The following is a 20,356-nucleotide window of genomic DNA, read 5'->3' on the forward strand; positions in this document are numbered from 1 at the left end:
TTAAAGTTTTTAAACTATAGAGATTCATTACACATAAACATATAAACATTGGAACACAATTCTTAGTACAAAATGAAATTCTAAGTTTCAGTTTTAATAATGTATTTGTTTATAAAACTTCCATCTATGAACTAATGAGAGTGATATATTTATAAATCCCTTCCTGTAATGTCTCCATCACAGCCTTGCTCTGGTAGCAGCTACACTGTCCCATGGCTTTCCTGGAGGATGGGAACCACACTGCAGTGACAGAGTTCATTTTATTGGGCTTAACAGATGACCGGGGTCCTTAGAGTCATCCTCTTCATCATCATCCTGTGCATCTACCTGGTGACCTTGTCTGGGAACCTCAGCACCATCCTTCTCATCAGAGTCTCTTCCCAGCTCCATCACCCCATGTACTTTTTTCTCAGCCACTTGGCTTTTGCTGACATAGGCTACTCATCTTCTGTCACACCCAATATGCTTGTCAACTTCCTGGTGGAGAGAAATACCATCTCCTACTTTGGATGTGCCATCCAGCTTGGTTCAGTTGTCTTCTTTGGATCGTCTGAGTGCTTCATTCTGGCTGCCATGGCTTATGATCGCTTCATGGCAATCTGCAACCCACTGCTTTATTCAACCAAAATGTCCACACAAGTCTGTATCCAGTTGCTCCTAGTTGCTTACATAGGTGGTTTTCTTAACACTTGGTCTTTTACTGCATGTTTCTATTCACTAGTCTTCTGTGGATCCAATGGAGTCAATCACTTTTTCTGTGATTTTGCTCCATTAGTAGAACTATCCTGTTCTGATGTCAGTGTCTCTGCAATTGTTCCCTCATTCACAGCTGGATCCATCATTGTGGTGACAGTGTTTGTCATAGCTGTTTCCTATATCTACATCCTCATCACCATCCTGAACATGCGCTCTACTGAGGGCCGCCACAAGGCCTTCTCCACCTGCACCTCCCACCTCACTGCAGTCACTCTGTTCTATGGGACCATCACATTCATTTATGTGATGCCCAAGTCCAGCTACTCCACAGATCAAAACAAGGTGGTGTCTGTGTTCTACATGGTGGTGATCCCCATGTTGAATCCTCTCATCTATAGCCTCAGGAATAACGAGATTAAGGGTGCTGTGAAGAGACAGATAGGCAGGAAAGTATTTTCTTAGAGACATCTGTTTTTCTTTGGGATGTTTTATTAAAACAATACACACAAACTCTAAGATTAAATCTTTTTTCTTTTGAAGCCTTTAGTATGCCGACATTCTTCGCTGCCTCAAGACTGCTTCACATGAAGCAACTCTGCCTGCAGTGTGCTTTTCTCTTCACCTAAGAAATATCAAGTCACAGAAATTAACACATCCATCATCTCACTTCTTTTTGTATTAGAAATATTTGCAACCTACTCGTCAAGCAAATTTATAACATACAATAAAATATGATTGACTATCTTTTAATAGGTGGCCAAACATTCATTTTATATAGTTGCAGCTTTGTCCTCTTTGGCCTGTGTAACCCATTGTCTACATCTCCTGCCTGATGACCAACAGTGTGATCTTTCTTTGAGTTAGAACTTTAAAAACTTTCCCATGTAACTGAGATTCTGAAATGTTTTTCTTTCTGCATATGGATTATTTTCAGTAGCACAAACAACTCAAATTATATCCATATTGCTGCAGGTGAAAAGAAATTCTATTGAGGCTGGAAAAGCTTGTGTGTGTGTGTGTGTGTGTGTGTGTGTGTGTGTGTGTGTTTATGCTCTAATTTCTTTACACATTCATCACTGACAGTTACTTAACTTGCTTCTATATCTTAACTGTCTTGAATAAAATTGATGTGGCAAATGAGATAACCTCATGAGTGGCTAACTTAATTTCATTTGGATGTATACCCATAAAAGGAATTGCTATGTCACATTTCTAGGACACTTGAATGTTCTACTTTTGCTTTGTAAAACTTCCGTACAGTTCACATAATGACGGTGCCTGTTGTGTGTATAGAACAGAGTACAGGGGCTTTGTTTTCCCTGACCTCTCTCACCAACACTTGTCGTGGTTTGTCACTCCTTTGGTGTGTCGAAATCAATGTCCACTTTCACACTTATAAAAGAACTACAAAACAGCACCATTGATCAAATTCCAGCTCCCATTTCCAAAGGCTATTTGGGCAGGAGAAGAAAGTATGAGAAAGTGAACAACAAGAGCATGTTCTCACTGAGTGCTGCAGTCTGAAGCAGCTCCTGGGAGTGAGGAAGAGTTTCCAGGCAGTGGGGCAGGGGGAGGCAGATGATAATGAGTCCCAGAGAGCCTCAGAGTGTTCACAGCCCCTTCCCCTTAGGAATTCCACTGTAGGTTTTAACAATAGCTTGTGATTGGCTTCACTGTTCCTCATGACTTTGGACACTGATTAACATTTTCTGAACTCTCATTGCCATTTGTATGTCTTCCATAGAGAAATGTCTGTTCAGTTCTCTGAAGATTTCAAATCAAATTATTTCTTTTCTTGCTACTGAATTCCATTATTTCCTTACCTATTCAGATGTTAAGTGTAATCATATATCAGTTACCAAATATTTTCTCCAAATCTTCACACTGCATTTCCTTTTTCTGTGTTGTTTTCTTTGATGTGTAAAAGATTTTTAGTTTAATGTTTATATTTGATTTGTTATTTGAGTTTTTGGTGTCAAAACAGAAAAAAAGCCATTCCCAGAGCCAATATCAAAAACATATTCCTTATGTTTTATTCTGGTTTATCTAACTCAATGTATTTTCCAAATTCTTTTATTTTCTGCAAACCTTTTACTGTTTTTAACTTAAGTTCTTTTTATAGCAATGTATTTTGATCACATTTCACCCGACAAAATTCGATTGTGTGTGTGTGTGTGTGTGTGTGTGTGTGTGTGTGTGTGTGTGTGTGTGTGTATGTGTGTGTATCACATTTTCATGTCCATTGATCTATTGATGGATATCTGGGCCTATTCTATTTCCTAAGTATAGTGAATAAAATAGCAATAAACATAGATGTGTATGCATCTCTGTCATAGGACACAGAGTCCTTGGGGTATATGCTAGTTGTTATGGTTACGTACTATGGCAGTTCTGGTTTTAGCTTTTTGAGAAAGCTCCGTGCTGATTTCTGTAATGGCTACACCAGTTGCCCTCCCACAAACAGTGAATAATGTTTCCCCTTTCTCCATATTCTAGCCAGTATTTGTTTTCATTTCTCTTCTAGATAGTAACCCAGTAGACCAGGATAAGATGGACTTTCAAAGTGGATTAAATCTTCATTTCCCTGATGCTGAATTGTTTTTAGCTGTTTCTTAGCCATGGAGCAAGGAGATGTCATAATGTACGTGAGAAGTCATAGTGTACCACAGAGATGTCATAATTGAGATTTGTTATATAAAAATAGAATATTTTCATAGCACAATGAACATTGTAGTATCTCATACAGCATTATCATAGGGTGGTATAACAATGAAATGGCAAGGGGGGACGCAAAACCACAGTACATCTTTGCAGCGGCACAACTTTGATATGAAAATAGGACATTGTCACAGCACAGTAAAGGATTGTGGTGTCTCATGGAGCATTACAATGGCACAGTGGAACATTGTGATGCCAGAGTGGAGCATTTCATCTCACAATGAACTTACAAGGCCACAATATATCACTATTGATAGTTGTTATGTAAAATTGATCATTTTAATGTCACAATGTAACATTATGATGTCACAGTGGAGCTGTGATGTTGTAAGGCAAGATTCTATTGTCATCATATCACATGGTATCACATGCAGAATTGTGAAGATGGGACTAGAAAGATGGTTTAGCAGCTAAGCTTGCCTACAACTCTTGCAAAGGACTGTAGTTCTGCTCCTCGCACCAATGTTGTGTGTCTCACAATTACCTGTAACTCCAGATCTGGGATAGCAAATCTGTCTTCTGGCTTCTGTGTGCACCAGCAGACATGTACATGGGCACAGAAACACACATATAAATAACAATAAAATCAATCTTTTTGAAGAAAAAAAGCTATGAAGGCAAAGTGTGCCATTGTGGTATCCCATTAGAGCACTACAATGCCATGGTAGAGTGGTGTGATGGCACAGGCAAATTATGATGGCATGTTGGAGCTGTGGTATCACAAGCTGACGTTGTGTTGAAGTTGCTATTTGAAAGAGATATCTGTGTTCCCATGTTAATTTCAGCATTGTTCATAATAGCCAACCTAAGTGTCCATCAGTGAGACAACAGAAGATAATGTGGCAGGTGAATACAATGGATTACTATCCATGTGTAAAGAGAAGAAAATGATATGATTTACAGTATGAATAGGACTTCTGAAAGTTTTCACACAATCTTCTGTTGTCTCCCCGGTGGACACTTAGATTGTTCTACCATCACGGTTATTAGGAGCAACACTGAAATGAACATGGAAACACAGATATTTCTTCAAAATAGCAACTTCAGTTTTGTGGGAATATATGCTCAAGAGTAGAACTGGTAAATCTTATAGTAATTCTATTTGTTTTATTTAAGAAACCTCCATACCACTTTCCAAACTGGCTGTAGTGACTTACACCCCCATTAAATCTGCATGATCATCCTTCAAGGTGTTATAGAAGTAATCACACAGTTGGTGTCCAGGTAATATAGGATGGCTGTGCTATGCTATGACTAAGAGGGAACACCTTTTACACTGCTTGAAATTGAAGTGTAGTTATGGTTGGATATTGTTTCCATAATTATAGTTAAGTAAATGCTTGCTTAACAGTCCAGTAATGTCTTTCCAATATACACACGTTATTTCTTAAAATTATCAAGATAAAGCTTTCCATTTCCTATCTAGCAAATTTTCCCCATTTTCCACACCAACAGATTCCTCTCAGTTTTTGACTCAAATAACACTTTCTCTATGAGGATTTCCTTGTCACTCTGCTGCTAAGGGCCATGCTTGGGCCTGTGCTCCTACCTCAGCCAGGGTCTATGCTAACATCTGTGACCCATGTTCCCACCAAAGATCATATAGGTGCCTGGAGTCCGGGCTGCCACCTATGGCCATGTTGGTGTCCAAGAGCTGTGCCACTGCAGGGGCCTTACTGATCTGAGTGGCCTGCACTGCCACCCAGTGCTATGGTGACTTCTGGGCCCACAATGCAGCTGAGGGCCATGTCTGGATCCATGGCCCTACTGCAGCCAGGTTCTATGTTGATGTCTATTACTCCTATTACCACCAAAGGCTATGCAGATGCCTGGGGTCTGGCCTGCCACCTGAGGCCATGTTAGTGTCCACGAGCCATGCTGCAGCTGTGCCATACTCATCTGAGTGGCTCTTCTGCTACCTGGGGGGCCATGCTGACATCATAGCCTGGCTGCTGCTGAGGGCCATTGTCTGGGTAGGTAGTTCTACTGAAGTCCAGGTCTGTGTTGCCATCCATGGCCCATGTTGTCACCAAACGTCACATGGATGCCTGGGGTCTGAGTCTGGGCCACCATCCATTGCCATGCTGGTGTCTAAGGGCCATGCTCCTGCCAAAGCCATACTGATCTGGATGGTCTGCACTGCCAATGAGGCTATGGTGATATGTTGTGGAATATTTAACTCTGTAAAGGTGTATTACATTTGTTTATGCTATGGAATAGTACTTTAACTGTGTAAAGGTGTGTTACATTTATTTATGTTGTATTTGTTTAATTATGTAAAGATGAGTTACATTTGTTTCACCTTGCCTGCCTAAGGCATCTGATTGGTCTAATAAGAAGCTGAATGGCCAATAGCTAGACAGTAGAAGGATAGGCAGGGCTGGCAGGGAAAGAGAAAAAGTGGGAGGAGAAATCTAGGCTCAAGAGAAAATGAGAGAGAAGAGAATGAGGGAGAAAGAAAGGGAGACGCCGAGGGCCAGCAGCCAGCCAGACATGGAGACAGAAGGAAAGTAAGATATACAGAAAGAGCTGGGTGGTGGTGGCGCACGCCTTTAATCCCAGCACTCAGGAGGCAGAGGCAGGTGGATCTTTGTGAGTTCGAGGCCAGCCTGGTCTACAGAGTGAGATCCAGGAAAGGCGCAAAGCTACTCAGAGGCCCACCACAACATCTACCCCATCTATGCCCTGCCAGCGTGTGTGAAGGAACTGGTCCTGAGGAACCATAACCAAAGGATCTCCACGACTCCATAACAGCAGAATATCCGAGAGGAGTACCATGAGGGTCCAGTATTGATAGTGTACCAGAAGCCAGAGGCCTTGAACCAGACTACCAACTCATTGCAATGAACATTTCCAAGTACAGCTGAGTGGACAAAAGGGTATACTACATGACACATTGCAGAACCCAATGGCACTAAGATGAATGAAGAGGTAGTGGAGATGTGCGAAAGATGGTGGAGCAAAATGGGTTGTTTGTTTGTTTGTTTGTTTTATTTTGTTTTTTTAATTCATATTTTTTTAATTTTCTTCTGGGTAGATGCTATAAGGGGTGAGGGGCAAATATGGAGGGACTGGGAAATGAGTGGGATTGGGGTGCATGATGTGAAATTCTCAAAGGACCAGTAAAAAATATGTTTAAAAAAGAAAGAAATTAATCTCACTCTTTTTTTCATATACTTGTGAGCTTTACCAAACTCTCCATTCTGAGAAAGACTGAAAAATGAAAATCATCTTATAGAAAGAACATGGACAGAGGTGTGCCAATTGCATTGTTTGAGAATTCTAAGACTCACGGTGTTAAGATTTTGCTAGATTTAAGCCCGGCGGTGGTGGCGCATGCCTTTTATCCCAGCACTCAGGAGGCAGAGGCAGGCGGATCTCTGTGAGTTCGAGGCCAGCCTGGTCTACAAAGCGAGTTCCAGGAAAGGCGCAAAGCTACACAGAGAAACCCTATCTCGAAAAACCAAAAAAAAAGATTTTGCTAGATTTGACTGCCTTCTGTGATCTGTTTGAAATCAATCAATTTATGCTTGTGTGTCAAAAATGTAAACAAAACTCTATCAGTGAGAAGTCTCAGTCCAGATGTTACTCTATCTTAGCACACATAAAATGAACACTGGTTATATGAGCATCTTAAACGACTCAAGCCCTTATATACTGAAAGAGAGATGTTACATATTTACTCTTTACTGATTTCTTAAGTTCCTTCAGATGTTACTGTGTTTACTTTTCTATCTCTATTGTCAAAATAAAGTTCAGAATTATAAAGGGCACCCAGAAGAGAAATACTAAATACATGAATGAATGAATGGAAGAAAGAAAGAAAGAAAGAAAGAAAGAAAGAAAGAAAGAAAAAGAAAGAAAGAAAGAAAGAAAGGAAGGAAGGAAGGAAGGAAGGAAGGAAGGAAGGAGAGAGAGAGAGAGAGAGAGAGAGAGAGAGAGAGAGAGAGAGAGAGAAAGAAAGAAAGAAAGAAAGAAAGAAAGAAAGAAAGAAAAAGAGAGAGAGAGGAGAAAAGTCGTGGAATACGTATGACATGAAAGCAGAGGAAGGCATTATTGGGGGAGGAGAAACCATGAAAGAAAGAGAGAAGACAAAGGGATATGGGGATAGTAGAGGTGGAGGATGAATTTGAGCAACATATAATGATTCATGACGCATATGTGTGAAAATGCATAATGAAACCCATTACTTTGTATACTAACTATAGAAAGTAAAAAATTAGGGGATCAGATAAAAAGAATTTGTGTCTAATAACTTAACATATATTTTATATCAAATAATGTTGGCTTTGCTTAAAGAGATATGCTGTGAAGCATTTTGACCTATATTTCTATTTCTTGGTCTACATTTAAAAGAAAGAGTGATACAATAAAGCATTGAGAATAGTAGTGCTGAATAAAGAGCTATTAAGAAACTTTATATGAATCACTTTAAAGCCTGAAGTAAATGAACATATTTATGGAATTATCTCAAAAACACTTATAATTAAAATTTTTCAGAACAATGCAAAAATAACATCACATAATGAACATCACATGGAACTTGGGAACAAGAAAGGGACTTTTGGTTCATCTAAAAGGGAGCATTAGCTTAGACATAATATTGGCTTTGGAAAGAAGTGTCTTTAATAACTGCATTGCTGTCTAATGAGGAGCCCAGTGTTTGGAGTGAAAGCATACGTATGAAAACGTTAATACTGCATTAAAACACAGATCACTTTCACAGAGAGACAAATATCACATCTCTACATGGAGCACTTGAAGGCATAACTACAAACCACACAATGATGCTCAGGATAGCAGTTCCAGGCACCTACTTCTCTGAGATGTCACCAGTGACCACAGCCTAGCCCATGCTAATTACAATTATCCAAATCAAGTTACAAAACCAATTGGATCTTTGCAGTTGTAATACTGTCTGTTAATAATGAAGAGAATGAAGCCCTTGGGATTTTATGGAATCTCGCAGACAGCACAATGTATATGAAAACACAGACACACCCAATTTTCTAGTCTCATTGGATTTTCTCCCACTGGGTTTTCAATGGTATGCTAATGAAGATGAGTGTGTCTAGTGGTGAGGTACTTATGGTCTTACATCACAAATGGTCCCAAGTCCTACATAAGAAAGCCCTGCTATAGGAAAATGATTCCTGGAGCCTGTTCTTGTAATATATGACTAGCAGGTAACATTCAATGTTTCTTTTATATTGATACATAAATGTCCCAAGTACAGGCCTCAAGGCTTCTTCTGAACTAGTCAATCTCAGGCCAGAACATCACCTCTACTCCTTTTATTAAGTAATGTTTTATTTATTCTTTGAGAATTTTATACAGTGTATTTTTATCATATTCATTTCCCCTCCAACTTTTCCCAGATTCCCACCTCCCTACTCAACCAATTCTCTCTCTCTCTCTCTCTCTCTCTCTCTCTCTCTCTCTCTCTCTCTCTCTCTCTCTCTCTCTCTCTCTCTCTCTCTCTGTCGTGTGTGTGTGTGTGTGTGTGTGTGTGTGTGTGTGTGTGTGTGTGTGTGTGTGTGTGTGTGTATCTGTCTACTTGTCTCTCTGGTGTGTCTGTCTGTCTGTCTTTCTGTCTCTCTCCCCTCTTCTCTTTGTCTCTGTGTGTGTCTGCCTCTCTTCCGGTCTTTCTCTGTGCCCTCTGTGTGTGTCTGCCTCTCTGACTCTGCTTCCTCCCTCTCTCTTTATTCTTTTACTTAAACCAATCCACTCCAGTTTGTGTTGGCCATTTACTTCTGGGTGTGATGCCTGTCTTGGAGTGTGATCAATATACTAGGTGTCACTCCATTGAAGAAAACTGACTTCCCTTCTCCCAGAAGTAATCAAATTCCAATAGCTGCTCAGCTAGTGGTGGAACTTTGCGCCCACCTACCCTCCTCCATGGTGGGGTTTTTGTCTGGCTTCAGCTCTTAAGGTCTTATGAGTGCTGTCACAATCGCTGTAAGTTCATAAGTGCATCTGTCCCCTTGAATCTGAAAAACACTGCTTCCTTGAAGTCATCCACTGCCTCTGGCTCTTATAATCTTTCTGTGCCCTCTTCTGCATAGATCCATGTACCTTGAGGGAAGAAGCGTGATATAGATGTCCCATTTAGAGCTAAGAACTCTGAAGTCTCTTGTTCTCTGTATATTGTCCCATGGGTGATTTCTGTGCTAATTGCCATCTACTGCAAGAAGAAGCTTCTCTGATGAGGGCGAGTGATGTGCTGATCCAGATATAGCAATAAGTCATTAGGAGCCATTTTATTGTTTGTACTTTTAGCTAACACTGCACTGCTTGAATCCAAGTGGTAGGGAATCAGACTCATAGAAGTGCATTCATCCATGAATGGATACTTAAATTACTTCCATATCTTGGCTACAGTGGGTACTGTTAAGAGAAACATAGAGGCACAGATATAACATAACATAGCCTGCTCCAGCATAGCAATTTCTGTGGATACATACCCAGAAGTATAGTTATTGCATCATATGGAAATTCTACCATTAGTGCAATGGGAATCTCATACTGTTTTTCCAAAATGACTGTGCTAATTTAAAATCCAAAGTGGAGCATGCACTGAGATCACCTTAGAGATTTAATTTACAGTTACCTCATGATTATAGACATTGACTATATTTCATATTTTATTACCTAAATTGGCAATCCAGGAATTCACAAGAAATATATTAGGATATTTCCTGTTAACAGAATTTCCTTTAATAATAGTCTGTGTTCATTTTATTGGTCTGTTGAATCTCCTGATTAAACTCCTCATTCATTTTTTATTAAGTTAACTGACTTCTTCACATCCCTTTCATATGAAACTGTCTGATGCCCCCATGTGGCTAACATAAGCATCTAATACTTTGCTAACATAGTTCATAAGAAACCATAACGTAGCATTACAGAATACATTCTTTTGTTCATTCTGCACAGTTCTAACAGTACAAATAATGACCTCAAATAATATTGTTTGTCATACTTTTCTCAGGATTAATCTCTATGTGAAATTTCCATTTATAATAATCTATAATCATATTAACCAGATGATGTTAAGCTGTCCCAATAAATTAACCTCGGGAACTTAGTGTGAGTTAACACAGAATAGCTCTGTGTGGTGGTATTGTGTTCCCCCAAATACTGTGCACCCTAATAAACTTATCTGGCGTCAGAGAACAGGACAGCCACATAGAGGATAGGCAGTGATAGCACACGCCTTTAATCCTAGCATTCCAGAGGCAGAAATCCATGTGTTCAAGGATACAGCCAGGCATGGTGACACAGGCCTTTAATCCCAAGAAGTGAGCCTTTAATCCCAGGGAGTGATGGCAGAAAGCAGAAAGGTATATAAATTGTGAAGACCAGGAACTAGCAGCATTTGGCTGGTTAAGCTTTTAGGCTTTGAGCAGCACAGTACAGCTGAGATTCATTCTAGATGAGTACTGAGAAGCTTCCAGTCTAAGGAAACAGGATCAGCTGAGGAACTGGTGAGGTGAGATAGCTGTGGCTTGTTCTGCTTCTCTGATCTTCCAGCATTCACCCCAATAACTGGCCTCAGGTTTGATTTTATTAATAAGACTCTCTAAGATTCCTGCTACATCTCTGTCTCACTTCCACTGCATGTACGTAGCATATATTCCCTGTTCTCACATTTGAAGCCAGACTTGTAAGAAGTGCCACTATATTGTAGATGTAACATGTGAAATGTGCCGCCATGGAAAGGAAGAGAGAGTTGTCCATGAGTATTTTAATTTAATTTTGAAAACACATACGCGTTACACATTAACTTTCACAACAGATTGGCATTCACTGTCCACAGTGCCAAATAACTACAAAAAGACTGAGAAGGGTGGGCCCCAAGGGACTGAGAAATAGAGTTGAATTAGATACTGTAAACACCAACATGAGTCCATCATTTCAACTATTTGGGGTCTCAGAACATCAGTGTTCTATGCATTCACTGAACTATTTGAGATCTCAGAACATCAGTGTTCTATGCATTCACTGAACTATTTGGGATCTCAGAACATCAGTGTACTGTACATTCACTCAACTATTTGGGATCTCAGATCATCAGTGTTCTATGCATTCATTCAGACTCCTGACTTGATCTGTGAGTGAGTCCTGCATTCTGATCTGAGTCACTGTTCAGTTTGTATCTGTGGCCTTAAGATAAATGGTGATTAGTATTCTGAAATTATTCATGTTGTTACTTGATTTCAGAACACTTGGGGGAGAATAATCATGACACCAAACTGAGATCCACATTTATTTTTAATGGGCTAAATGTGGAGTGGAGTATATCAATCATGAGGTCATTTAATGTATTCTGATAGCCACTGGCTTTTATTTCAATAGGAATCAGCTCACAAAAGATGGAAACTGGAAACCACACAATGGTAACAGAGTTCGTTATTTTGGGGCTAACTGAGAACCCCACCCTTTGTTCAGTCTTCTTTGTATTGTTCCTGGGGGTCTACCTCACCACTGTACTGGGCAATATCAGCATAATCCTGTTGATCAGAAGTAGCCCTCAGCTTCACACCCCCATGTACCTCTTCCTCAGCCACTTGGCCTTTGTGGACATTGGGTACTCCAGCTCAGTCACACCTGTCATGATTGTGAGTTTCCTGAGAGACAGAACCACCATCCCCGTGGCTGGCTGCATAGTCCAGCTTGGCTCTGATGTGGTCTTTGGGACTGCTGAGTGCTTCCTGCTGGCTGCCATGGCCTATGATCGCTATGTGGCCATCTGCTCACCCCTGCTCTACTCCACTCTCATGTCTCCCAGGGTCTGCTTCATCTTATTGGTTATTTCCTATGTGGGTGGATGTGTGAATTCTTCATCATGCACCAGCTGTTTGTTGAGCCTGACTTTCTGTGGACCAAATAAAGTCAACCATTTCTTCTGTGACCTCCCACCCCTGGTGGAGCTCTCTTGTACCCATGTTTACATTGCTGAAATGTCTCCTGCCATCTCAGCAGGCTCCATCATAGTCATCACCCTGTTCATCATCATTGTTTCATACCTCTACATCCTTCACTCCATCCTTAGAATGCGCTCTACTGAGGGCAGGCACAAGGCCTTCTCCACCTGCACCTCCCACCTCACTGCAGTCACTTTGTTTTATGGGACAGTTACATTTGTTTATGTCATGCCAAAGTCAAGCCATTCACCCAACCAAATTAAAGTGGTGTCTGTGTTCTACACAGTGGTGATCCCCATGTTGAATCCCTTGATCTACAGTTTGAGGAACAAGGAGGTAAAAGAGGCCATGAGGAAATTGATGGCAAGAACACATTCCTCATTTTGAACAAAATTCAATATGAATCCAGAAATTACTAATCAACTATTTGGGGGACATATATTATAAATATATAATGTCTATTAGCCTCACTTGTGTGTTGTGTTTATGAATACAAAAGCAAATATGTGTGCAGGTATATGTGCATATGGGTTTACATATATCTCAAGGCCGGAGGACAATCTCAACTGTCATTTCTCAAGACATTATCTACCTTGAATTTTTCAAACGGTGTCTCTCAGTGGCCTAGAACTTGCCAAGTAGGCTAGGCTGGTTGACCAGTGAGTCCTTCTGTCTCTGCCTTCCAGGACTGTAAGTACAAATATGCACTCTCCCATCTAACTTTTATAGAAGCTCTGGTGAGCAAACTCAGATACTTGTAAGGCAAACACTATACTGACCGAGCTATCTCTCCATCCATACTAGGTTTATTTTATGTCCATATACATGTCTATATGTTATTAATATAAGCTGTAATTTATCACTATTTGAGTCACACAATCTAGGGCTAAATTAAATGTAAACATTTCGAGGTTATTATACTTTATCTCCACTCCACAAATAATTAATGGAATTTGTGGTTAGAAGCTTTTTTCTAGTTTGATGTTATTTTATAAATTACCATCTTGGAAGTACCATGTGCTCCATTGCCAGGCAACTGATGACAATGTTCCCCATGTTCCTTTATCTGGAGGTTCTGGTATGTCTTCTTCAGTAATGATATAATAGTTTAAATAATGAAGCTGTGTAGTACATACATGTCAAGGGGAATAAAGTAAACTGATTTGATTCTGGTTTTTTTTTTTTTACTTTCTTGATAAGTTATTGAAATGGGTTTTAAAAATACTTTTTGTGAGACTTTGATACAGTTCTGTATTTTGAAGCTGCATTGCTTTTGTGGAATTCAGCTGTTTGCTGAAGCAATGTTTGCACTACCTCCTGGCTGCCATGGCCTCTGATCACTATGTGCTGCGATCTGCTTGTCCCTGATCTCCTCAATCCACATGTGTCCTAAAGTCTTCATCATCTCATTTAAGCTCCCTTAGATCCCCATCTGGGTGGATATGTGAGCGTTTGAAGTTTTACTAGTTGATTTTTGGGTCTGTCCTCTACAAACAAAATTAGATGGGTAACTTTTTCTGTGAAGTTTCTCCATTGCTGAAACTCTCCTGCTCAGACATCTTTTGTTGGGATGATCACCTGCAAAACCTCTGGCTCCATCACTATTGTCACAGTGTTTGTCATAGCTGTCTCCTCATCTATGTCCTCACTGCCATCCTGAAGATGTGAGCCATCCAAGGCTTTCTCCACCTGTACCTTCCAGCTCACTCCGGTCCCTCTGCTCTATGGGACCATCACATTCATGTACATGACGATCAAGCCCATCTACTCCACTGAACACAACTGAGTTGTGTCCATTTCTACATAGTTGAAGCCCATGTTGAAGTCCCCCATCTACAATCTGAAGAAGGCAACTGCTAGAATATACTCTTAGATTCTACTCTTTATTTCAAAATGAACTTTAAAGTTTTCATTTACCAATATCACATTTCAAACCTACCATATACTATTTACCTGATTGCTTAAGTTGAAAAAAATTATATATATATATATATATATATATATATATATATATATATATATATATATCAACCTAGGGCATTATACATGCTGAACTAGCACTTTACCCCCTGAATACACCTCCCAGTCTTCCATGTCTTTGTTCTAATTCTCACTTTTAAGCATTTCTAAACTAATAAAGAGGCAACTTGAGATCCATTACAAGGGTCCTCCACCTTCCTTTCTTGCCATCTGTGACATTTCTAGCATTTATTTATGTTTATTTATTTGTACTTTTACAGATTCTATTCTTTACCAATTCAGACTCTGGTCATTGTTAACAAATTAATTATAGCCAAGCAGGGTGGCACAGGTCTTTAATCCCAACACTTGGGAGGCAGAAGCAAGTGGACCTCTGTGAGTTCTAAGCTGAAGCCATCCTAGGTTACAGAGCTAGTTCCAGGAAGGCCAAAGCTACACAACAAAACTCAATCTTAAAAAAAATTAATTATAGTAATATAAAATAGGATAAAAAGACACCATTCTGGATTCCTATGGTATTGGTTACTTTTCCCTTTTGGCCACATATTATTTACTTGCAAGTTAAAAATACTAGTAATAGAAGTAATAGAGCCCCTTTGTGGTATTGTAACAAAGAGATGAGCTGAAATATCTAACATGTTCAGAATAAGAATTGACACATTGTAAGTGTAAATTAGTATTTACTGAATAAAGAAAGTGATTGCATCTACAGTTCAATAACAGTGATCATTTCTGCTGCCATTATATAAAGGATCTCAAGGAAAGAACAGATGGTCCAGACCTCAAGACAAGACCACTACCCTCACCAGCCTCAAATCCAGTTATGAGTTTTGTTAAGACAGTGATTCTTCCATTAGAAGGGTTACCATACAATAGAGAAATCCCATCTCATCATCCCATGTGACTCAGTGGGTAGAGGACAAGTGGGGACTGAGAACAGGGAATAATCACAGATCTGAGAGTCTCAGTTTAGAATTCCACAGCTCCAGGGTGAGGGAAGGCCAATTTAGAATTCCACAACCCCAGGGTGGAGAGCAGGAGAGCCTAGATACCGACAAGCCCAAAAGTACATTTGGCAGGAGGCTCAGGTCAGGGAGAAACATGCATAAAGTTAGCCTAAACAGCCTACAGCAGATATCATCAACTGAGAATCACTATAGAGCTCAGTAGCTCTGAGCCTGCAGCCTGAAGGTGGAGCAACATCTGTTTCTCATTGCTGTAGAGCCTGGGAACTCTGATGTTTCAGCAATGTGCTGAAATACCCACAGCTAATTTCTGCATTGGCTAATTAATGCAGAGGAGGTCTTGAAAGCATGAAAACATGTCCTCCACATATTCAAATTCCAGTGCTGTGATAGTTTATAAATCCCCAAAACATGTGGGAGGCATTGCTAGCTGTGATATTAGCCACCCCAGAGTGTATGACGTGGAGTGTAGGATAATCTGTCCAGTCCATACACTGCAAATCTGTGTGTGGACAGCAGAGGTCCCTGGCACCAAAGAAGGAAAGCTACCAAAGTGAAGACAGCTTGCTGGGACCTCAAAAGCCTGTCCAAGGCATTCTCAGCAGCTCCTAAATGGTAGGAAAGACAAAAGCCCAGATTCAGTTGACTTTCCGTCAGCCACCAGACACTTCGTGGGCATGCTCCAGGTTTTGAGAACCCAGGAAGAAATTGCATCTTTTTAAAATATTTTCATCTTCTTGAAGATTTAGTTTTATTTGTGTGTGCGTGTGTATGTATGTACTCATGTGTGTGGATACCTGCAGAGGCAAGAAATGGATATTTGGATCCCCTGGGGCTGGAGTTACAGGCAATTGTAGTCTGCTCTTTGGGTGCTGACTACCAAACTCGGTCCTCTGCAAGAGCAGCACATGCTTTTGACTTCCTTTTTTGTTTTTTTACCACACTTTCAACAGTACTTATACTTCATTTCATTTTTGAAATTTATATCTTTATACTATTTCCCTTCATAGAGTCATTTTAATGCAGTTTTGAACATTATTAGGCAACATATTTTCTTTTTTTAATTTTTTTTTGTTTTCTGTTTTAGCCACTCTGTTTTCCTGTCTTCCCTCACAGCAGCTGTTAGTAGTATTTTCACATCACCTTGTTTGTTTTCTTTTAAAATCAATCTTTTTATTTCTTTTATTTCTCTTCTTGTATTTATCTATCTGTCCTGAGTTTTTTTCATTATTGGGAAATATTTTTTTTTACTTTTCTTTTCACTAATATCTTGCTCTTCTCCCCTCCATAGGAGTCTCCATATTCCTCATATTTTTTCTCTTTTTCCCCAATTTTCCTGCCTCCTTCACTTATCTCTTTCATTTATTATTCCCCCACTTATTATAAATATTTTCTAATTTCATAGCATGTTCTACAGTGGCTTTGTCTATCTGTGTTTTATGGTGATTGGTGCTGACTTAGCCGGTTTTACTCAATTTTGGGTATATTTCTATGTCCTGAAAGGTATGATTTTATTGTTATAATGGTTTGTTTTCTTCTCTCTGAGTGATACTAACATTAAGACATTAAGAGTAGGTTATTCAGTAAGAAGATGCTCTCAAAAATATCCAAACCATAGGATGCACAAATTGTAAGGCTGGAACTCAAGAGACATGCATCAGCAAGGAATCATGACTCCTCTAGGAGACCCCATCTCCTCAACTACTAAACCAAAGATTTGAAACACAGGAAATAATGAAGACTTAATTTTCAAAGTTTACTGGTTAAAAAAAAATGACAAATGACTTGAATAGAGGAGTATTCAAAGAAGCAAATGAATTCCGCCCCAGACCCAGAGAGAAAACTCAGCATCAGAAGAAAAAGTTAGAAAAAATGCATAAGAACATAAGCAGTATAGATGAAAGAGTTACCAACATGACAGAAAATTTCAGCAAAGAAACTGAGATTTTAAAAAAAATAGAAATGCTGGAAATAAAAAGACCAGTGAATCAAAAGTAAAACTTGTTAGAAAGCATCACAAATCAGCTCAATGAAGCAGAGGAAAGAGTATCAGAAATGCAGGCCAACAAAACAATATATTCAGACACCAGTAAGGAAAACATTAATACAACCATAAAAGCTACAGCTACAGTCAAGACAATGAACCTAAGAATCCATGAGCAGAAGAAGGAACTGAGATAAAGAATAAAAGCACAATAATCAATTCAATAAAACAAGAAGAGAAAATTCCTGCAAAATCTAGACAGAGCAATTGCCATCTAAATACAAGAGGGATTTAGAACTCCAAAAAGCCAGGAATAAACCAGAAATTCTCCACAACATACTACAGTAAAGTTGTCAAAAACACACAGACATGAATTCAAGCACAAAGGCAAACACATCAGAATAGCATCAGAGCCTTCATTAGTAACCCTGGAAGCCAGGAAAACATATTGCAAACCCTGAAACAAAGTAACTGTCAATCATGGTTACTCTATCCAGGAAAGCTTTCTTTAAATATTGGTGGAGGAAGAAGGACATTTCAAGACAAGCATAAACTAAGGCAGTTTGCATTAATGTATAACACATTTATATGAATAATAGCATCTTGCATGACTGGATAATATTTCCAAACCTTTCCATTCCCATTAAAGAATGAAATGTAAACATTTGTTCATAGCCTGTGAATCTCTGCATGGTTTACCATGGCCTCATTTTTTAATTTCTTGAAGTTCCTGGGATCTTTGCATTTGTTGTTTGTGTCTATCAGCCTTTTCTCCCTTGCTTGCATCACTGGGTCCTTTTCCATTCTCCCTCAAATATCAGCTGATGTATTTGGATTTTCTCATTAGGCTGCTTAAGCTGGCACTGAAGCTACCTTCCAGCTATCCTGTGAATTCATTGCTTTGTTTGTTTCTTCCATACCATGCTTACCATGTTAATTTTTATCATTTTTATTTATATATGTGTTTGTGTTAGTGTTTGTGTTAGTGTTTGTGTGTATATATACATGTGTGCTGGCTAGATTTATGTCAACTTGACACAAGCTAAAGTCATATGAGAGAAAGGAACCTCAATTGAGAAAATGCCTCCAGAAGATCAGGCTATAGAAAAGCCAGTAGAGCAGTTCCTTAATTAGTGATTGATGGGGGAGGGAGCAGACCATTGTGCTGTGGGATGGTCTGTATGTCAAGTGTGTTGCTGATTGGTCAATAAATAAATCACTGATTGGCCAGTCGCCAGGCAGGAAGTATAGGCGGGACAAGGAGGAGAATAAAGCTGGGAAGTGGAAGGCTGAGATAGAGAGACACTGCCAGCCGCCACGATGAGAAACAGCATGTGAAGATGCCGGTAAGCCACGAGCCACGTGGCAAGGTATAGATTTATAGAAATGGATTAATTTAAGCTGTAAGAACAGTTAGCAAGAAGCCTGCCACGGCCATACAGTTTGTAAGCAATATAAGTCTCTGTGTTTACTTGGTCGGGTCTGAGTGGCTGTGGGACTAGCAGGTGAGAGAGATTTGTCCTGACTGTGAGTCAGGCAGGAAAACTCTAGCTACACCATTGTGTGTGGTGCCAACCTTGGGCTGGTGGTCCTGGGTTCTATAAGAAAGCAGACTGAGCAAAACATGAGGAGGGAGCCTGTAAGCAGCACTCCTCCGTGGTCCCTACATTAGCTCCTGCCTCCAAGTTCCTGCCCTGTTTGAGCTCCTGTCCTGACTTCCTTCAGTGATCTACTACAATGTGGAAGTGAGGAAATCCAATAACCCCATAAACCCTTTCCTCCCCAACTTGCTTTTTGGTCATAACATTTCATCGCAGCAATAGAAACCCTAAACCAACATATATGTATGTATGCATTCCCACAGAGGCCAGAAGAGGGCATAGAATCACCTGAAGCTGGAGTTAAAGGCAGCTGGGAACTACCTGAAGTGGGTGCTGCAAGTAAATTCCATTCCTCTGCAAGAGGAGCAAGTGTCTAAACTGCTGAGCCATCTCTTCACCCTGGCATGTACTGTGTTTATAAAGCTGGTTTATTCTCACTCTTTTTTTTTCACTGAAATCTAAAAATTCATGAAAAATATTTTATTCATTAGCTTATTTTCAATATTTAATATAAATTGAAGGAGCTTATTTTCTACCTTTGGCCATAAAAAGTATGTGTGTATTTTAAATAGTCATGTTATTTCCTCCCTATATTTCTAAAACAATAATAATAATAATAATAATAATAATAATAATAATAATAGAATGCCCATTGTTTACCATGAAACATTTACTTGTAAAATGAAGAGGTGTTGGATGTAATGTTACCTATTTATATTTTCAATTTTGTATTTTTTTAATTAATAAATTTTATTCTTTGACAATTTCAAACATTTTATAATGAACTATGGTTACTCTTCCCTCAACATAATTTATTTTCCCTCCAATCCTGGCCAGCCTTCATTCTTCCTTACAAATCCCTTTCCCATTTTTACAGGTTTTTGTTTTGTTTAGTGTCCCATAGAGCTATCTGTGTGACATTGAGTTTGTAACTAACCAGTCATCAGAGATAGCAAAGTAAACTTGGGAGCAATATTTAGGAATGAGACAACATGCTGTATTTTACTCACTATAATCATTAACTAAAAGTGTGCCATTGCTTACTTTATAATAGACATTTCTGGATGGACAGAATCCTTGAAAACTAGACGTGTTGATATGAATTGAACTACTCAATATTCACTTGAGGCTGTGGTCATGTTCCCTGTTGGATTTGAATTTACTTTTGAATTTCTGGCATCTTCAGAGACCTATCTTTAGTCAAACATTATAAAAGATGGCATAGCTACCATATACTAATAACTGTAAGATGAATGAATTCTTTTTTCAAGAGGTAAAATTTGAGCTTTTGTTTACCACTGAAGAGAACTATTCCTTCAAATAGTATCTGTATCTAAAAGCCTTCCTTTAGCAATAATGCAGATAAATAACAAGCAGTTAAGGAGAAAATAATTTCAACTGGAGAAAATTAAATTTCCACTGTAGAGTGCACATGGACAAACCAGCATGACCAATTTATGACCCCTGAGACCAGAAACCACATAG

At 39.3% G+C, this 20,356-nt stretch overlaps 2 protein-coding genes across 3 annotated transcripts; both read left to right on the plus strand.

Moving 5' to 3' along the window:
• The first annotated feature begins 212 nt into the window (after positions 1–212).
• Positions 213–1,158, plus strand: LOC128094098 (olfactory receptor 478-like). Its single transcript, XM_052712196.1, is given in 2 exon segments — positions 213–284; positions 286–1,158. Coding segments are annotated over 2 exon segments (945 nt in total).
• A 6,357-nt stretch (positions 1,159–7,515) lies between these two features.
• LOC128094102 (olfactory receptor 481-like) lies at positions 7,516–12,728 on the plus strand. 2 transcript variants are annotated; one of them, XM_052712201.1, is made up of 2 exons: positions 7,516–7,524; positions 11,790–12,728. In XM_052712201.1, the coding sequence occupies exons 1-2, from the start codon at positions 7,516–7,518 to the stop codon at positions 12,726–12,728; spliced, it is 948 nt and encodes a 315-aa protein (XP_052568161.1). The 2 variants fall into 2 exon arrangements, with proteins under 2 accessions (XP_052568161.1, XP_052568162.1); XM_052712202.1 differs by lacking the exon at positions 7,516–7,524 and having other exon boundaries at positions 11,787–12,728.
• Positions 12,729–20,356: the final 7,628 nt, after the last annotated feature.

The sequence above is a fragment of the Peromyscus californicus genome, unplaced genomic scaffold, assembly GCF_007827085.1.
Source record: "Peromyscus californicus insignis strain IS unplaced genomic scaffold, ASM782708v3 Scaffold_4__1_contigs__length_199733344, whole genome shotgun sequence".
Taxonomy (NCBI): Eukaryota; Metazoa; Chordata; class Mammalia; order Rodentia; family Cricetidae; genus Peromyscus; species Peromyscus californicus.